The 19,588-nt window shown below is 34.4% G+C and overlaps 1 protein-coding gene across 1 annotated transcript in view; it reads left to right on the top strand.

Annotated features, from left to right (window-relative positions):
- ARID2 (AT-rich interaction domain 2) overlaps window positions 1-19,588 on the top strand; it is a 101,061-nt gene that overhangs the window by 52,218 nt on the left and 29,255 nt on the right. The window contains exons 4-11 of the mRNA XM_064655846.1: window positions 4,495-4,628; window positions 5,431-5,649; window positions 8,385-8,452; window positions 16,426-16,492; window positions 16,576-16,826; window positions 17,764-17,860; window positions 17,941-18,150; window positions 18,503-18,670. Of these exons, the coding sequence (XP_064511916.1) occupies window positions 4,495-4,628; window positions 5,431-5,649; window positions 8,385-8,452; window positions 16,426-16,492; window positions 16,576-16,826; window positions 17,764-17,860; window positions 17,941-18,150; window positions 18,503-18,670 (1,214 nt within the window). The remainder of the gene's footprint in view (window positions 1-4,494; window positions 4,629-5,430; window positions 5,650-8,384; window positions 8,453-16,425; window positions 16,493-16,575; window positions 16,827-17,763; window positions 17,861-17,940; window positions 18,151-18,502; window positions 18,671-19,588) is intronic.

The raw sequence follows: 19,588 nt of genomic DNA, 5'->3' as shown, positions 1-19,588 counted from the left end.
GCATTTTCTCTGTTGGAAACGAAAGGAGGGTTTGGAGGATTGAGGTCTGTAGAGCTATCTGTAAACAGTTGGTACTTATGTAGCATAAGGAATCATACTGACGAGTCTATTATGGTCTGGGTATTATGGTTGAAATTCAGTATTACAGTGCTGCTAAACTCAATGGATTGAGAAATAGTGAAACGTCCTCCGTCTCTAGTAGCAGTATCTTAAAGGTAACAAAGTGTTGTGTTAGAGGTGGGGAAGGTATTTCTGTCATTTGGTTTTGTTCTGGGGTTGCGTTTTTCTTGGGGTGGAGAAGACAGGGTTTAGCATTTGTAAATTATTCTTTGGGATTGTTGAGGGCTTATTTTGTTTTGTTTGTGGGTTTTTTCCTTAGCAAACTTGATAGTTTGGGGTGAGATAGGAAAAGAGGATTGTTGTTTGAAGAGGCGGAACCTCAGTAAGTTGAATAGCAACAAAAAGAGCTCAGAGTTTAGGGAAGTCCTAGTTTGGGCATAGGGAAAAACTAAATCAGCACTAAAGGTTAATTTGAATCCTAGTTTCCTATGAAATGCTTAATAAGAAATTAGTGAGTACTATGTGGCAATTGTCAACACCGTTTTAGTTTGCAAATGTTTTTCAGAGCAGAAAAAGGAAAACAGATTTTTGAACTTTCGGATTTTCTGTGTGTGGCAGAACTGTTTTAACACATTTTAATAAAGTAGGTATTAACAGAGGAGTATATCTAGGATATTCATGTCATTCAGCTCTGCTGGGCCATGGCTTTAATGAAAAGCATAAGGTTAAGTATTTGCATTTTAAAGTACGGAACAGCATGGATTGTTTTATGGTGTATATTGCCTTTTATTTTTTTATTTTAATACTTAAATAGCTGCTCAGTCTTGGTAGAATGGACAAGTCCAGAATGATTTGCAACCTATGTTTTCGAGTATCATATGTTTCTGTATAGGCATTTTTACTTCATCTTATTAAATGTTTTTATGAAATCTTATTTTCAATAATGAAAGTGTTTTGTGCTGCTTAAGCTTTGAATCAGACCAGTATGAGAAAATTAGCTCTAACCCTGGCACTTCTGAAGTCCCATTAGACAAGCTACAGCAGTGTAGAAATGGTACATGCACTATCCTCAGCTGTACACCTGCTTTTCCCCTGCCATCAGCTCTAGTATTCATCTGACCCCATTTCAGTTTGAAAAATCACTGCAAAGCTGCTGTAGAATCCTCTTAGTTTGTGAAATGAGCTTTCTGAAGAGTGAGTGACTGGACAGTCAGAAGGAGGGAAGGTCAGCTGCCTCTAAGGTAGTCCTTTAGATCTTGGCCATAAAAACACAAACTGTTAAAATCGATTAGATTACAGATTTGATTAATCTGGTTTAGGACTTTGAAGGCTTATCTTTTCCTTAACGTGTCTTTTCCTCAATTTCAGCAGCTTTTGGGGATCTCATGGGAGTACAAAACGAAGAATGTGTTTGTGCGTGTGTAGGAAAGAATAGTTTCAGGGGTTTAGGCTTATTTTTTCACTTGGTATTAGAAGTTTGACTAGTTTTGTGAAATCATCATTTCATCATTGGTCACCTCAATTAGTACAAACTCATATAAACCATGATGACTGTGTTGACAGATTCAGTAATTGATTGAACTGTTTGAAAGCCAACAGACAAATGCTGGTAGCAGAGAGAAGACAGGACTTTTGCAGTGAGCAGAGTTTAACTGAATGTATTTTAGTTGTTCCCATAGTTCATTTTGCACCAGGGTAAATCAGAAGTATTGTGGTCCTACATACTACATCTGTACATACTACTTACTCACACATATAGTTCAGGATCCTGCACAAGTGTGTTCTCTTTCAAGATTTTAGAGGCTGCTGTTAAATTTATCTTAAAATACTGATCACAAATGCATACAGGTGGGAGTTCAGCCTGGCAGAATACATAAGCCACTGTATTTTTTCAGTATTTTCTGCACTCAGAAGGATCAGATACTGATCAGAAGGGGAGAGATACTGGCCAGCATATAGCTGTACATAGTTCAGAACAATGAGCCTTAAATAAATGCTTCTGTCAGTGAAAGAATAAAATATTTTCTAAGTGATTTAAAACCACGGATTTCTAGCTTTCACAATCAGAGATGAGTGTTTTATCTGGGAAACCTTGTTTGTGTAGCTGTATTCGAGTATCTGCACGGTTATTTTGAGAAACCAGTCCAGATACACTTTAGAATGGAGTCATGGGACACATAAGATCGCATAGTAAATTATTTACCAGGCATTCATGTTTTAAATGTAGACTTGAATGTTTGGCTATGCTACTGTAGTTTCATGCTTTTAAAAATATTTTTATCAGTTATATTCCACAGAGTGTGCATTTCTCTCTTCACTACTTTTAAATAGCTTAATCCCTTACTATATTTAATATTAATCTCCCATGTAGAGTTTGAGCATGGTTCTGAATTGAGCTCTGATATTCTCTCCAGAGTGTGTATGTGTAACACAGATTTGTATTAAAAACCCTTACTTATTTTGTTGTGGGCTTTTTGTAAGTTATTCTGAAATGTTAAGTTCTCAAATAAATGATAATATGGAAAATGGCATTCGTCACATCTAATCTTTTTGTGTGTGTATGTGATTACCATATCCAGTGATGTAATGTTCATTTATGGAATGCTTAATAGTTAATTGATATTGGAAGGAAATAATTTTTTTTCTTTTAAATAGAGCTTGAATAGCTGAAAGCAAATAATAAGGTAGAATAAATCTATGGTGGTACTTCTCTGAAAAAAATGGAAGAGGAAATAAATTAATAAAACAGTTACATAAATACTTAAGTCAGACTCTCTAAATGACCTTTTGAATGCAACGAAAAAAATATTTCATTACCAGGGAGGTGTGCTATTTTATTTTTAATTTTCCCCTTTGGAGTAGTGCCTTTAATTATATGCTGAGAATCACCTTTTGCTGTATAGAAGCTACAGATTGTATTTGCTTTTAATTTTTGGATATAAGATGTAAGCTAGAGGAAAGAAGTAGGCTAAAAGGGTAAGGAAATGTAGTGGAAGATCAAAATTAGGGTTTAGAATTTAGGACAGGCTTGACTTTAAATAAATTAAAAACAATTTTACAGGGTTTTACTTTTTCGGCATATTTTAAATTGGAACCTGACTTATGTAAATGAGATTTTTCAGTTTAAAAGTAAAACCCAACCATATTTAAAATCCCTAGAAGCAAATGATTATGCAGAGAAGATTTTTGCTGACTACTTAACTCACTCAAGAGTTTACGTAATAAGAAGGGCACTATGGCAGTGGTTCACATAACAATAACATATGTAGTCCTTTGAATATCCTAAACCTTAGTCAGACATGAATCAGTTGTATTTGCTAACATTTTAAAGGTATGGTTATGTCATTGATGTCTCATTTCATGAAATAATTACTGATTTAATGCATGTGGAATATTCCTCAGAGGTCAGTGGAAATACTGTTTTCTTAAAATCTTTCTGATTCACCATGAGTTAACGACATCAGTGTCTACAGACAAAAATTATGCCAAAAGCTTGTTTTCTCCTCATATATTAAATATTTTTAGCATATACAAAGAGAAAGATAAATGTTTTAAAGTAGTACATTATTTTTATTTCATTGACTTGGTATTGTCATTTTTCAGCACAGTTAAACTTTGAAGTTTAGGCAGCTCTGATCTTGACTTAATTTCATGAACGGTTTTGCAACTACGAATCAGTGTGAAATTAAGGCTACAGTGAGCCTTTTAAATTGACTTTATGGTACAAAGTTCTGAAAGTTATAGTTTTTAATGCCAAAATAACTGTTCACTGAGATATTTAATTTACCAAGCTGGTTGACTGTTTACATTTGCTGTACATAACTTCTGTGCTTGCAGTCCATTCTTTGTACAGTATATCAGCATTTTTTTCCCTAAGGGATTCAGAGGGATTTCCAGTAGTTATTGGCTGCAGCCATGACTCACAGCTTCTATCTTGAATTGCTGCCCTTGGTATCGTTGAATTCTGTTACTCTTGTGTAGTTGTTAGAACTTGGTATACTGTTTCTCCTTAGGCAAGGTAAAAAGAAATAAATATTTTTCTGGACTTGACCCCAGTATATGTTTTGCTAAACCTATACAGAGTAGATTTTATGATTCTTTCATCTGCAGAGTTATCTTGGGTAGCAAAAGCAGAAGCTGATTTTGGGAAAAATGGACTTAGTCACAAGCAGGCTCAATAGGTTGCAATTTATCTAGGTGCCATTGAAAAATTTGAAGAAATTTAATATCTAAATCAGTATTTCCACATATCTACATTTTCTGTGTCACATGTTGTCAGTCTGACTCAGATTCTGTTTTTTAGCACTTCGACTATTTTTTCCAGTAAATTCCCTGTTTCTACAGTTGGTTTCCTTTGGCAGTTCAGCTCTTGGGGTGAAGGATTTACTCATACTGTATATATACGAAACACTTTTTTTTATAATTTTATTCCAGATATCTAGAAAAGTATGAAAAAGTCCATCATTTTGGGGAGGAGGATGATGAGGTACAACCAGGCAATCCAAAGCCACAACTTCCTATTGGTGCAATTCCAACTTCTTATAACTACCAGCAACACAGTGTGTCAGGTAAATATTTTATGGTAAAAGTGCTGTTTCTTTAATGTGTGTGTGCATATATACATATGTAGATATATATGTATATGTGTGTGTGTATATATATATTTCAACAAGCTACAGAAGTAGCGTATAGATAAATTCAGAATATTATTAAAACTGTCAAATCTGTAGGACACTCAAATGATTAATTTAATAGACTTAAAAACCTTTCCACTGTTAACCACAACAAAATAAATATGAAAATCCATAAGCTATTATTCTTTACAAATGTTCTCCTTTTTAATTAGCAGGGCTGCATAGTTACTTCTCTTACAAAAAATTTACCTTGAAAATTTGCAGTGTTTTCCTGTCAGTCTGTCATGTCTTTACAGAGTTGAATACTTGAACTGAGCTAGCAGTTAGTTAAGCTCTAAATCAGAAGCTGGTGGGCTCTGTGGAATGGATGTGCAATTCGTTGCATACAAATTGACTCCAAATTGTATTACAGTTTTATTCTGCTTTAATTAAAGCCTGTGTTTTCAAAGCTTTTCTTTGGGAGAACGTGCTGCAGTATTGTGTTCTGGAAATGATGATGGAATTAATATATAACTAGAAAGGTACACAACAAAGTAGAGTATGTGTCAGCATTTTGGCCTAAGACTAATGGAAAAAATTGTACATTGAATACTGTAAAAACTTGTTAAAAACCACAATACTTTATTTATAAACTTCTAAAAAAGTTTTATTCATAGTAGTATTGCTTAATGTATCATCTCAATGTAATTCATTTAGCTGTGAAAATGTTATTTGCTTGGGTTTTTTTCTTATTTAGATTATCTTCGTCAAAGCTACGGGCTGTCTATGGACTTAAACTCACCAAATGACTATAATAAATTGGTGCTTTCACTGTTATCTGGACTCCCAAATGAAGTGGACTTTGCAATTAATGTGTGTACTCTTCTTTCAAATGAAAGCAAGCATGTTATGCAGCTTGAAAAGGACCCTAAAATCATCACTTTACTGCTTGCAAATGCTGGGGTGTTTGACGACAGTAAGTATGTAACAACATTTTTGCAACAGAAAGAGTCAGCTGTTGTAGGATCTTTTGCAATCCTTGATAATTAAAATGTTAATAGCTTATATCACTGTAATATACTTACATCTACTTTTTCTTTTTACCTTCTTCACAGTTACAGGTTTTATCAGGCATTACAAATACCTTTTAAGTTTGGTAATTTAAAATAATTATTTAACAGTTTAGTGAAATGTAAGAATTAGCTTTTTATTGATAGGGTTTAGCTGTTCAGGATGCTGAATTAATAGCATTGGATTTCCATCTGTTTGTAGTGTATTACTACTTCCTTCTGAATTTGTAGGACCATGCTGGCTTCATAATTCTTTTCTAATAACAGTTGCAAATTTAAAAGTCTGCAAATTTAAAATTGAAAAGTCTGAAAACAATGATTTGCTAAAATTTTTATCCTGATACTTCACTACACATTCAACTACAGTAAAATTCAGAATATAAAACTCATGAGATAAAAATCTATAATCTGATTTTCAGAATTAATGAATGTGTTAGCACGTAAAATTTATAAGAGTCTATTCCATCAAAATACTAAAGTATGTGAAATAAATTCTTCTCATTTTTTTCAGTGTGGCCGCCATGCCAAATTATTCCTTGTTAATTGTTTGTCTTTCTGTCAGGAGAGGGGGCAGACAAAAAATAAGTTAACCTAAACTATCGTAAAATCATAACAGCATAGCTCTCATCTTGAGGTGCTGAGGAAGTATTTACAGGTTTTATGTGCGTTTTTGGGGGATATGTTTGTTTGTTTGGTTGGTTGTATTGGTTGGGGGTTTTTTTTATATTGAATTTCAGAAATTGCCACAATAAGAAATTGCTCAAATGAGCCTTTTCAGCTAAGCATAATTAAGTCTGATAGTATTGATTATCATATCTGTTTGAGTATCAATCTACTTTGCATGTGTAAGCATAAACATAGTATGGTATGTCAAAGATTCTGCTTTAAAGTTCTGGGGAAGAACCAGTGTTAGCCACTGTGTACTGTTTTTTCAATCATTAGCATTTTTACATAATGATTTGTAGCATTAGTTGTCCCCAGTATTGCATTAGTGTCCTTCGGCTTCTCTCTGCTCTTCCAGTTTGTACACGTGCCCTTCTGATACCATTAGATTGTGGTCATTTGGTGTTTGCAACTTGTCCAGTCACACGAATTTTTGAAGGAAAACATTTGAAAGGAAGTTAAAGGGAAACTTAGTCCTGCATGTCAGTGATTTCAGAATGCTTGCTTTCTAGATTTTTGGGTTTACCATCACTCCCCTGTTCTTTTCATAGACGTTCTGTGGATTTAGGAATTTTCAAATAATTTAATCAAATTTTATGTTACTATTTAATGATTTTTTTGGATGTTGCAAAGGTAGACAGTGTTTTCTGGAGTTCTTAACTTGAACTTTGAGCACAGATTTATTCTAGAGCTTGTCTGTATTAGTGTTTCTTATATTGAAAAATATTTGAGGTAAAGCTGAGAGGAGTGATGACCATGTAGTGGGTTCACTTCTTCCATTCCCTGGGGAAAACTTCATTTTTACCTTACGTGTCTTCTGGATAAATCCAGAGAAGTGTCCTAGCAGCATTAGGAGGACTAATTGGGACACATGGGGGAAAGAAAGCATGAAACTTTGATTTGAAATACTTATGTGCTTTTATATTATAAATAATGAAGGTAAATATGTGAGATTTGATGATTAAATGAAATCTCTAATTAGTAGATTCAGGTAGTTTGAAAATACTGTCACAATAATTCCAGGTATCAATGAACAATAGCTTATTAATTTAATACAAGTTTTAGATTTTTCTTGTCTAGAACTAAAGTTTTAGCATTATTATTTAAAATGTAGTGCTTCTAGGTAAAATATTTCATCAGCTTCCTCCCCTCCTCCCCTTGACGTAACAGTTGGATTGCAGGTGATGGGGCAGCCCCAGGGGCTTGGGGGTATATAGTATGTTCAGTTTGAGAGCTGCATAAGCCTTGGTTTGGATTCTATAAATTATAAGATGATGTGGTCTTGGAATTGAGATTTGTAGCCTTTTTTTTTTCAAAACAATAAAATATTATGACTCAAAAAGTGAAACTTAAACGTGTCATTAGTTCATTACAGAATTATTGCAAGACAAGAATTTATTTTTGGATTGATTCAGCATCTGAGTCACATTGACTGAGTCTTTGCTGCTTTCAAGGAGTGATGATTAGAAAAGTTGTGGCAGTGGCTCCATCAAACAGTCATGAGCATCCATTACTCATCCTGGTTAAATATTGACTTTCAGTTGAGTGCTGTCAAAATCTTACTGCTGTTAAGATTTTTTAGAAAACAAGTGGGAATTTGTTTAATTACTACAGTAGTGTTTGTGCTTACACAGTGCACGTGGAAAGCAGTTGTTAATGTCAGTGTGAAAATAGAGCAGTCATCTTGACTCCTGGAAAAAAGATCTGGAAAAGTTCCCATGTGTTTTTTTTAAAAAGGGTTCATAAACAAGCCATTACTTATGAACTCCTTACTCTCAATTTAAACTGTAAAACTGCAGTAGCTGTTGATTAAGTAACAAGAGAAATTCCAGTTGGTTTATGCAGTATTTTTTAGAATAAAAAATAAACACTGGAAGAGTCTATAGTGTTGTTGAATCTTTATTTAGTTTATGGATTAGGAAAAAGTAAAAAATTGTTCATTTTTTATTTTACTAAATTCTGCTTTTTGTGCTTAAAGCTTTAGGATCATTTTCTGCTGTATTTGGAGAAGAATGGAAGGAGAAAACTGATAGAGATTTTGTTAAGGTAATTTAAAAATTATTAAAATAATTTTGAACTGCACATGGTGGGTATCAAATTCTTTAAAAAGATTGAAAGTTCTAAGATACACTAACACATGTCTGTAAAATTACTCTCAACTTTATTCCTTCGATTTAAATATAATAGGACACTAAATCACAGTTGTCTTAAAATGCTTGGATAAGAAGGAAGAAATGTATTAAGAAAAAAAACAGAGGTAGGCAAATGAATAAGGGTTTTCATGTTTCTTTTTATAAGAAAGCTAATAGGTGTGACGAAAAGAAAATTGGCAACATATTTAACAAGAGGTAGCAATGCCTTTTTTTATTTTTTTTAAACTGCCATGGTCAGTAAAGAAACGTTCTGGACTATGAAAACTAAGACCATAGCATAAGGAGCATAGGAGAAATATTTGAATAGGTTAGCCATGTTGCAGGTTTGTTTCAGTTAAACTTTTTGCACAAGGCTTTTTTATCTTTCCAGTAGAGGGCATGAGCTACTATACAAGTAATGAAATGAGGTAAAAATAAAACTAACGTTTCTTTGTATAAATGCTTATATATTCTAGATGAACATTTTGAGGTGAATGACAGCATGAAATATAACTAAAAGAGATTTGACATTTCAGCATATTTACTATGATACACAATTGCCATAAATTAAATTACAGGTCATAATTTATGTGGCTAAAATAGAAGAAAGCTAGATTAAAATATATTTTGATCGTTTGTACTTTTTATTAAGTAAAAATGTAATGAGATAGTCTGCTGAGTGCCTTAGGAAGCTAGGTTTCTGCTCAATTCCATAGTTGTTTCATATACTGAAATATCTGAGCAGTATTACAGAGCAATATTTGTTAGGAGCTTTTTCCATGTGTGCTTTGTTCTATTTTTATGTAACTCAGTTTGGGAACAAGCTGGACCATAGTAGTGTTGCTGAAATACTTGTGAATAGATTCCCTAATCAAAATTTCTTAAGTGAACTTAAGAACAAAAAAGCTAAACTCTCATATTTTTGGTATATGGACTTGAAAATGTGATCCAAATGTGCTGAATCTAAGTGTAAAAATTGATGCTTCATAATCTTCATTTCCTTTTTCCATTGAAAAAATGTATCCAAAAGTACTGTAGGCTGTGTTCTGGTTTGTTTGTTTGGGGTTTTTTTTAAAGCACTTAGCACTTCTGTGTTGACTTCACCCTAAGCTGTCACAGACTGTTGCTGATCTAGAGCAGCAACAAGCGCCATGTTTAGATCTGTAAACATTTAAAATTACACAGAATTCTAATTTATTATATGTTAATTAATTATAAAACTTAAATAATTGTGATAAGGGTAGGTGATTCTTATAAATGTTTTTAACCAAGTGTTAAGTAGAATCACTGTAACTGCAGTAAGGTTTACTAATAAGAAACTTGGATGCTCTCCAAGATCTATTTTTTGGACATTACAACGTGTATTGTACCACATGTAGTGAAATACTGCTGAAAGCATGTCAGAAATACTCTGAAAGCATGTTGGAAACTAAGACCAGATCTAAAAGTGTTTAGATGCCAAGAATGAAGATTTTTCAGAGCATCTCACTGAAAGCGTTTGTTTGACTCTACCACTAGGAGTAATTTATTTTGTATTGCAGCTGTGACTGTGTCAAAGTGGGAATCAGGGGAAGCATTATGGGAACTTTGTGACGTAAGAGAGAGATATTTGGTTGTCAGCATAGAGATTATGTATCTAGTTTTGTTTATTTTTTTTTCTATTATGCTTTTACAGCTTTAAGATAATAGAATGGCTGTTGACTAAGTGTCCCTCCTTTCACTGTTCACGTTATCATTTTAAATTTTTTTTTTCATTTTACTGCCAGTTATTTGTTTCTTGATTTTGTAAGGTTATAATTCCAGTTCATTTCTCTTCTATAATGGCAGCAGATTAGAAATTTGTGCAAATAGGAAAATGGAAACGAATTTGTAAGTGGGAGAGGAAAAAATGCAGAATTACGAATTGAAGTATAGCAATGGCATGAACACACAAATGTTAGAGATACACAGAAAGGAGGGTGAAGAAACAATTCCTTAAACACATGAATTGTAAACTAATAGGAATTGAATTGATACTGGGGGTAATTTTAGAATTATGTACTTATACCAAAATGTTTTGTGGAGGTTTTTAATGTTTGCTTGAAACAAGCTTGATTTTATTTTTAGTCTCTTAATAATATTATAATTTTAAAATTAGTTTTCAGTAAGGAAAAATGGATACGTGTTTTTCTTCACTGTTTTTCTCTTCATTCTGTATCTTTGCACATGGAGTGGTACAGCATCACTGTTTGTATTTCTCCCACCCTTAGATATCTACACGATACTGTTTGTTGTTTGATATTCAGTCAAGTCTTGAGTTTTACTGTAAAGAATTTGTAAATTGTTTCACCACCAGTTCTTTGATGTTATATTCTGCTGTTCTCTAATTTTGACTTAGAGTCTTTCAACTTTTCATTTGGTAGTGTCATATTCATGAGCAAAGGACCTTGCCTATTTAGTTGTGTCCTCCAGTATCACTACTGCTTCACTGAAGGTGAAGATGAAAAATGTGTTTCTTGATACTAAACTTCAGTTACCTTTCTTTCTTCTCCCCCCCAATTCTTATTTCATTATAAAAAACTGGTAGAAAAATTTGTAATATTCTTACCTGCAGCATTACATATTTTCTGTAATAATCTTATCTGCAGCATTACATATTTTCTCACTTTCTACAGAGCTTCCCTTTAAACTGAATCAGATGTTTTTACTAGTCAGTGAACTTGTTCCATTAAGTGTCTGAATTTGAGTATCGTTGAAGTTGAACCTGCTATTACCTCTTATAGCTACGGTAATTTGTGGTGTTCTTCCCTCTTCCCGTTCTTCCTGGTGCTGTCAATAAGTTTAAATCTCTAGTTACTTGGAATGACTGCATGTCCTTACTTAAGGATTAGAACAACTGGCATTTAGCCAGTATCTCTTGTTTGTTTTGTTGTCCCATCCGCAAGCTCTGATGGCATCCTGCTCAGATGTTCTCTCATCTACTCTGGAAGCTTTCCCATTTTTAACTGTTTCACTTAGCTTTGAATTTTCTCATGTTACCAAGGTTCACTTGTGAGTGTAGTTCGCTTTCAAGAGTGATTTGTTTATATAGCATGTTTATAATTGGATAGATTTAGCTGTTTTTCCAGGTATTTCTTCTGTGTCTCCAGCAGCTGCCCACTGTCTGATGTGTAGTGTATGAATAATTGCATTACATTTCTTCATGCACTATTCGCTTCTGTTTACTTCAATTTAAGGATTTGGATTTCGTGTTCTTGGACTTCTTGAGGCCGCCTCTAGCTGTAGGGTTCCAAAATCCACATTTATGCAGCTTTTCTGCCTTCTTATTTTGCATAATGCTTCACTTCTCTGGTTTCCTTTTTTATTTTGTGAATTTCTTATTTTGTTGTCCAACTCTTTCTTCTTTGTATAAATTTAAAATACTTTACTGTGCATTTATTCTCTGAATCTTTTTCAGATAGTGTTGAGAGATCCTTATGCACTTAAATACCTGAAATACTTTGCAGACATTACTTTTCTTGTCTCTCACAGTGATCTGTCAAGCTGACTTGACTCCAGTTGCTCTTGTATTTTTCTTGGACAATAAGTAGTCATACTGTCGCTACATTGTATGTTTTGTGAACTCAAATGTCCATTGTTTTTATGGACAGTAATTTGGTTGATCTGATTTCCAGTGAATTCTGTATAATCCTTTGCATCTTTTTTCCAAAGGAATTTGGCTACTGACAGTAATCAGATTGTGAATGGGAATCGAGTTCTTTACCTTTGTCCGCCATCTCTTAGCATGTGGATGTCATGTGGTCAAGCATTATTTGGTTGCTTCCACGTTTTAGCTTTATGTTTCTATTACCAATGTGTTACCATGATATAAATATGTATATGTAGGAATAACTATTCATAAAGACCTTGACTTTTTCATCCTGTCTTGTTTATTTTTTTTGATATGTAGTATCAGATTGTCCTTCTAGTAGGGAATAAATAACTGCTTGTGATGCTAAACTGATTTTTTCTTGCCTTTGTGCTTTGTATTTTTCAAAACAATGCCCAGAAAGCTTAACTTGACTAATCATTTTCCACTTCTGCCTTCCCTCTGGGCAAAAAAAATAAATTGTCGTGTTTTGCCTTGTTCCCATGTAACACATAGGCCAAGAACATTGTATGTAAGTTATTTAGTTCTGTTTTCCGCCTTGTCATTTGCTGTCCACCCCCATCCTTTTTGGGGATCTTTCCCACTTAGGCAGAAACCAATTTTTGAGTGGGCTGAGAGCAGTCAAAGCAGTCTGCTTAAATGCAAACAAGACAGTGATTCAGGCCAGCTCTTGAAAGGAATAGAGACTGCAGACTCACTCTTAGCTTAAGACACCTGAACACCCTTAGAATGTGCAGAATGACAAGATGGAGATCATTGTAGTGTGAGGATAGTTCTGAGATACAGAAACTGTACTTCACCAGAATCACAGAGGGTAACTTTTAGAACAAGGTGCAATTCTTTTTTTATTGGTGGTTTTTCCCTACTGTGTTGCAAGGGAATTTGTAACCAGTTAGGGAATGGAAAGTATTATTTACCTTCCTGAAAATCCTGGAATCTACTTTGGGTTTCTTGATGTCCGTTGTCTGAGTGAAAGATGAAGAATTCATATTCAGTTTTAATTCTGCATTATTGTCTGTGTAGGTGTCAACTGAAATCTGTTTGTCATAGCATCTCTCAATTATTGTTTTATATTTTTGTTTAGTGTTTGGACGACCTAATTTTATGCCTGATAATTTGACTGAGACTTTGATTGTCATAGGCCAGGCTGACTGCACTTTTTAAAATTCCCTGCATGACTGTATGTGCTGTGCACAAGAGTATTGCTTCAAGCAGTTTTGTCATTGGCTGAATGGAACAGCAACTTTTCTGAGGGAGTTATTTAACTCTCATATGTAATTGTGCCTGCTAGAAGATAGCTTGTTGGAATCAAAGGGAAAGCTGTTCTACGTTGTTATAATAATTGCAGACAGGTGCCACTTTCTGTGGCTGGGAACTCACCTCAGCCATCTCTGGTAAGGCTTTTGAGTATTCTGAAGCTCAGTACAGCGATACACGCATATCAGGCTTCTATCTGTACATTCATTGTTGCAATGGCTAAAGTCCTGGGAAATCCTACCCCCTTTATAGTTAGCAGCCCATCTCTGAAATATGTGCATTAAATGCCACACAAAATAGTTTGTCTCTTAGCTGCTTGGAATTCTGAACACATTACTTACCAATAAGGTATTTAAGTTACTGGTTGTTCAGTGGAGGATGTAGGATAATATTTCTCAGTTCTTTGGTGATAATGCTGGAGCTTTTGCAGGATGTTCAAAATTTTAATCTCCAAAGTGCTCACAGGAAGCCTGGTTTGGTGCTTCAGTAGGTATTTCGTGGTTGCTGAAACACCAGTGACAGATGCTGGCTTTGAGAATACAAACCTACAGTTTTGAGGAAGCAAAAAACTCTGGGACACTTCTGCAGGTAAAGCAGTGTTCTTGCTGAGCATTATCATTCACAGTGCTTCTGTATGTAGAAATAAACAGTTGAGAGGAAAAAAAATACTGTCTTAAATTGTTATTTTTGAAATCATATTGTCTGTGTATTCGTGTCCTATCCCGCAGATTCTCTTCCTTAGAGATTTAAGAGCCTTTCCAGATCTCTAGGACTCAGAAGAACCGAGGCTGTGGGGGACGCACAGTTCTGGTGCGCTTTGTGTAGGTGACAGGGTTTGTTTGTATGCTGTAGATAGTCCTGAGGCAAAAATACTCTGCTTGGAGAGGTTAGCATCTTATGCTCGCAGCACAACTGTATAATAAAGCAATTTGAAGAATAACGGTTATGTCTGAGTACACTTTATTTGGTGCCTTGGTGTGTATCATTTTAACTTACAGAAAGGAGCTATGTTCTGAAAAAGGTAATCTCATCTGAGTTGACAACTAGCACTGTTTGACAGACTGCTTCTTTATGAAGGGGAGACTTTCTCAGTTGTTCAAGCAACTGTCATGGATCTGTTTATTCTTCAAGTTTTAGGTGAGATGTACAGTTTTCCAACAATGTATTCCTGTCTTCATCTTTAGCCATAGCATTTGGAGGCTTTATCTTTAGCAGTGTCTGTAGCATCTTCATCTGCAGAAAGAATTTAATCCTCATTTTCCACCCCTTTGAGAACATGTCCAGGGTGATTTGCTTTCTGGATAGAAAAATTTCCTTCTTTTTATGACTTTATGTTGCCAGAAGTTTTTAATGTTTAATTTTAAACTATACACTTAGGTGGCAAAATGTGAATTATTGAAGGATTTAACTGGCAAAATGTAATGATGCTGTTCTGATGTGTGACAGCAGTTTTAACAGTGTATTGTGATTGACTTTGGCCTCTTTCAAAGAGATTCAAGTTGAAGACTTCCAATATATCTGTTCAATATTCATTTATTTTTTTAATCCTTAACTGATTAAAAAACTAATCTGTAAAATAGCGTTTGAGGTTTTTCTGTTAAGTGGCAGTGAAATGTGAAGGCTTACTGTGTTCATTGATTTTCCAAAAGGGACATCCTAAAGAAAAGTACTGACTGGTATGTTTCCAGACAAATATTTCTATGTGCTTTTTAAAATAAAAAGCTGAAGCCTCTTCCTCAAATAATATCCTTCTCTAATAGTAAAGACCACTTAAAATGAAGTTCATTCTGCATGCCTTGGTCTTCTGGCTCTTCACGAGAGCCTCAGTATTAATTAAAAAAATCTTTTTGTAACAAACAGTAAGGAGTTAGACTTCTTTCAGGCTGTTCTTGTCTTTGCTAAAACAAGGTAATAATCCTTTCTGTTCAAGTCTTTACTAAACAGTACTTGGACACCATTTAGCAACATTGCAGTGGAAAGTAAAATTCTTTTCCTTCCAATTTAGAAGGAAATTCCAATTGTATTTTTCAAGAAAATAGTAGTGTCAAGCTTGGTATGAGTGCTGTAATTTAGTAATTATGTTTGCATAGCAAAATTTCTCCTGCTGTTCAGCTGGTTGTACTTCCTTCCCTTTTTATCCAGATTTATTAGTGGTTTTATTCTGTGATTACAACCAAAAGAGGAGCTGTATTTCTTTAGTGAGTAAAAAAGATGGTCAAATTTTTATTAGTCAACGGAAGGTGTTTTTTTTTTCTTCTATACACACTAGAATGCACGTATCTTTGTATATTTTTATATTATTATACCTCACAATGTGTATTTTTATTAGCTTGCAAACTTTAATCCCTTGATTAATTCTTGAATTTCAGCAGGACTGGCAACAAACAACCATTGCAGATCAGGCCATATAATTTCTAAAGTAATTTGAATTCCAGTGTGCTGAGGCATTCTGCTTTGGTTATATTTGTAAGCATTTTTCATGATGGTGGTGGTTGTTTCTCTCTTTTCATTGTTCTATGATGATGTGCAATACAGTAGCACTTAAAAAAGTCTTTCCAGAAAGAAACTTCTAGTAGGAGTCTAATATCTACTAAAATTGAGAGGAGTCACCTTCTTCTGCTTTAGGAGTTCACCGTTTGTAGGAGGTAAAGGAGGATGAACTGTACTTTTATCCTACTTAAAATTACTGTATTTCTAATTGTTTATGGAAAGCTGTCCATAAAGTTTCAGTATGTGCTTCAGCAAAGCACTTCTGTGGGTAGTGTTGGTTGATCATGAACACATACTTCTGGTGCTTGAAGGGAAGAGTTTCTTAATGTAAAATACTGAACATATTGTGTATCACTGCCTCTGATTACTATCAGATGAATCAAGGTACTAGGAAATTTTTAAAGAACAATTACTTTAATATGATTTCAATATTTTAATGTAATGGACATAAAAATAATTATTATTTAAAGAAATATCCCCTAGAAATTAAGTATTTTTAATTCTTTCTTCAGTTTTGGAAGGATATTGTCGAGGATATTGAAGTTCGTGATCTAATTTCTGACAGAAGCAAATCTCAAGGTGAGACATCTTGATTATCTTAATACATACCTGTTGGTAAATACAACAAAGGAAGGACTAAAATTTATTGGTTTACTTTGTAGATATTCCATCGGAAGAATGGATTTGGGAATCCTTATTTCATCCACCTCGCAAATTGGGCATTAACGATATTGAAGGGCAGCGGGTACTCCAGATCGCAGTGATTTTACGAAATCTTTCTTTTGAAGAGGGAAATGTTAAACTTTTGGCAGCTAATCGTACTTGTCTTCGGTTCCTGCTACTCTCTGCTCATAGTCACTTTATTTCTCTACGGCAGTTGGGGCTGGACACGCTGGGAAATATTGCAGCAGAGGTAACGTGCTTTGAAACAGAACAGTTCCAATATAATTTGATAAAAGCATTACTTCAGTGTTAATTAAATGATTTTTTTTTCCTTTATCATTGGATGCAAAAGGAAATAAATTAGTATCTGAATTTGTAAATAGCAATTTTAAAACAAGAACCAAAACTAAAATACAACTTATGTGTCAGAGGGCTGTAGAGAGTTTTATTTATGCCCCGTGTACTGTACTTTGTGTAAGCTAGTCATATACCACTGGATATACTGCCAGGATCACATGAGGCATCTTTTTCTTTTCAGAGAGGTTTGAATGTTATAAAATACACTATTTCAGTATGTCATGTTATTTTGCAGATAAATTATATGGATTTTATAGGTATTTTATATATGTTCGGATAGTCCTTATATTTTGAAATATAACGTATGAATTTAAGTAAAATGGGTACTATCAGAGAATGAGACTGGAAGTATTGGTTCACTGCTGTATTTTGGAAAAAAGATGGTGTTTTTATTTACCATGTGCCCAGCTGCTTCTAAATAAGAAAGAATGTTACTTATGTCTGAGAGCTCTAATTGAGAAGCAGAACTAGATAGAAATAGAATGAATGACTGTGATAGCACTTGGGAAGGAATATTTGTTCTTACTCAAGTTTTGGTCTTTGTTGGATATTAAAATACATTGTGTTTACTGTTGACTGCCCGAGAATAAAGTTATTTTCCTTATTCTGAGCACTGGAAAGTGTAAATTAGACTACTGCTTCAGAGCAGAAAAGGAGGAGGGGGGTCAAAATGCTAGCAACAATCAAAAGCTGACAGGGTTCTGTTTTTATGAACACAAATTTAATTTATATGTGCTGCATTTAGACAGGAATATTTTGATATGCAAGTTAAGGATTTGGCCATTAGCACTATATGGATAGTGTTAGTAATTTTTTTTCTTTCTCATTAGCTTCTTTTGGATCCTGTTGATTTCAAAACTACTCATCTAATGTTTCACACAGTTACAAAATGCCTCATGTCAAGGGATAGATTTTTAAAAATGAGAGGTAAGAACTCTAGCTATTCTTGTCGTTTCATTAGAATTGTAATTATTGCTGTTTAAAACTATTTTGTATTTTTTCTTCAGGCATGGAAATCTTGGCAAATCTTTGTAAGGCTGAAGATAATGGTGTCCTAATTTGTGAATATGTGGATCAAGAATCCTACAAAGAGATCATATGTCATCTCACGCTACCAGATGTGCTGCTTGTAATCTCAGCACTTGAGGTGCTATACATGCTCACAGAAATGGGAGAAGTGGCTTGCTCAAAGATTGCTAAAGTAGAGAAGAGCATAGGTAAGGGAGAAGCAAAATCTATTGTTACTCTCCCTTATATAGGAAGGAAGACTTAAGAATGTCATGTTCAGTAGTTAAAAATGTGGCTTGCATGTGTCTGTGTGCAGCTTGGGGATGGAATTTATTAAATTTATTTTTTGTGTCCTCAAGATTTTGATGGTGCTAAAACTAGGGAAGCTAAAAATTCTGGAGTATTTTTTTGTACCATAAAGTGTGTTAAAAAGAAAAATCTACAGAAGCGTGCAGGGACTTGTTTTCTTTCAACACATGGCAATTTTAAAGCAAATCAGTATGTCTCAACAGCGTTCATCTTGTTCTAATATTATTGTTGGTTTTACATTTAATACTTCAGATACATTAGTATGTCTGGTTTCTATGGACATCCAGATGTTTGGACCTGATGCACTTACTGCTGTAAAACTCATTGAACATCAGTGTGTTACCCAGCAAGGAATACTTGATGTTAGACCACAGGTAATGGATCATGGTTCTTCACAGGCCCATGCAACAGGTGTCCCAGGTTAGTATCACAGCAAAAGAACATATTCTTCTACAAAATTTCCTGTATGGCATGTATAATTTTTGTCTTCTCTAGATTTTGGATTAATTTACATAAGTAAATGTAGCATTATGCATAACATATGGTATCTTTTTCAAACATTTGTTCACAAAGCAAATATAAACCTATGTCAGCCAAAGCTGTTGTGAAACAAGCTTTGAAAGAATCTTTATATTTTTCAATTGCTAATCTGAAAATTTCTGAAAGTTATGTACATTCCTTATTTTAACTTACTGAGTGGAAAGAAAAAGTATCCATTCTAGACTGTTCCCACAGTTTGCAGAGAATTGAAGGTTCATTTTATATTGTGTTTTACCCTATTATTGGGCAGTAACATCCAGTATTTGATAGAATTGCAGAGACGAGATAGACACTTCAAATGATGCCTCTGTTGAAGCTGCTAGTGGCTTCTTGTTATGTAAACCAAATCGTGACACTTGTTAGGAAGTTAGTGAGAAAGAACCATTGCAACAGACACTGGCTTGCATGTCTAAGTGCAGTTTCCAGAACAGATGCAGATACCACAGCAAAAGTGATTGGAAAAGAGTGTAACTAAGGGGGTGAACAAGAGTGAGTTGGAGGAACTGATGTAACATTGCAACAACATCCTTTGCATTGTATTTGCATCCACTTAGGAACTGGAAAAATAATTGCTGTGTATTTGTGCCTGTTTTGGTGGAGTACTGTCCCACTTTAAAATCATGCTCAGTCCTCTTAAAGTATTGAGATCGTGGTCATGAATCTGAAGGCAGTTGTTCACGAGGTGCACACCTCTTGATAGTCTTCAGTGACTGTGGCACTGGCGTGCCTGGCTTCACTTCGGTAAACCGTGGGGCAGATCTGTAGTCTGCTTAGGGCGCCTTTGTGACTTGCCTTAGC

Source organism: Pseudopipra pipra, chromosome 5 (genome assembly GCF_036250125.1).
Source record: "Pseudopipra pipra isolate bDixPip1 chromosome 5, bDixPip1.hap1, whole genome shotgun sequence".
NCBI classification, from domain to species: Eukaryota; Metazoa; Chordata; class Aves; order Passeriformes; family Pipridae; genus Pseudopipra; species Pseudopipra pipra.
Note: the sequence above shows the minus strand (reverse complement) of the source record. Positions and strands in the feature narration are given on the sequence as shown.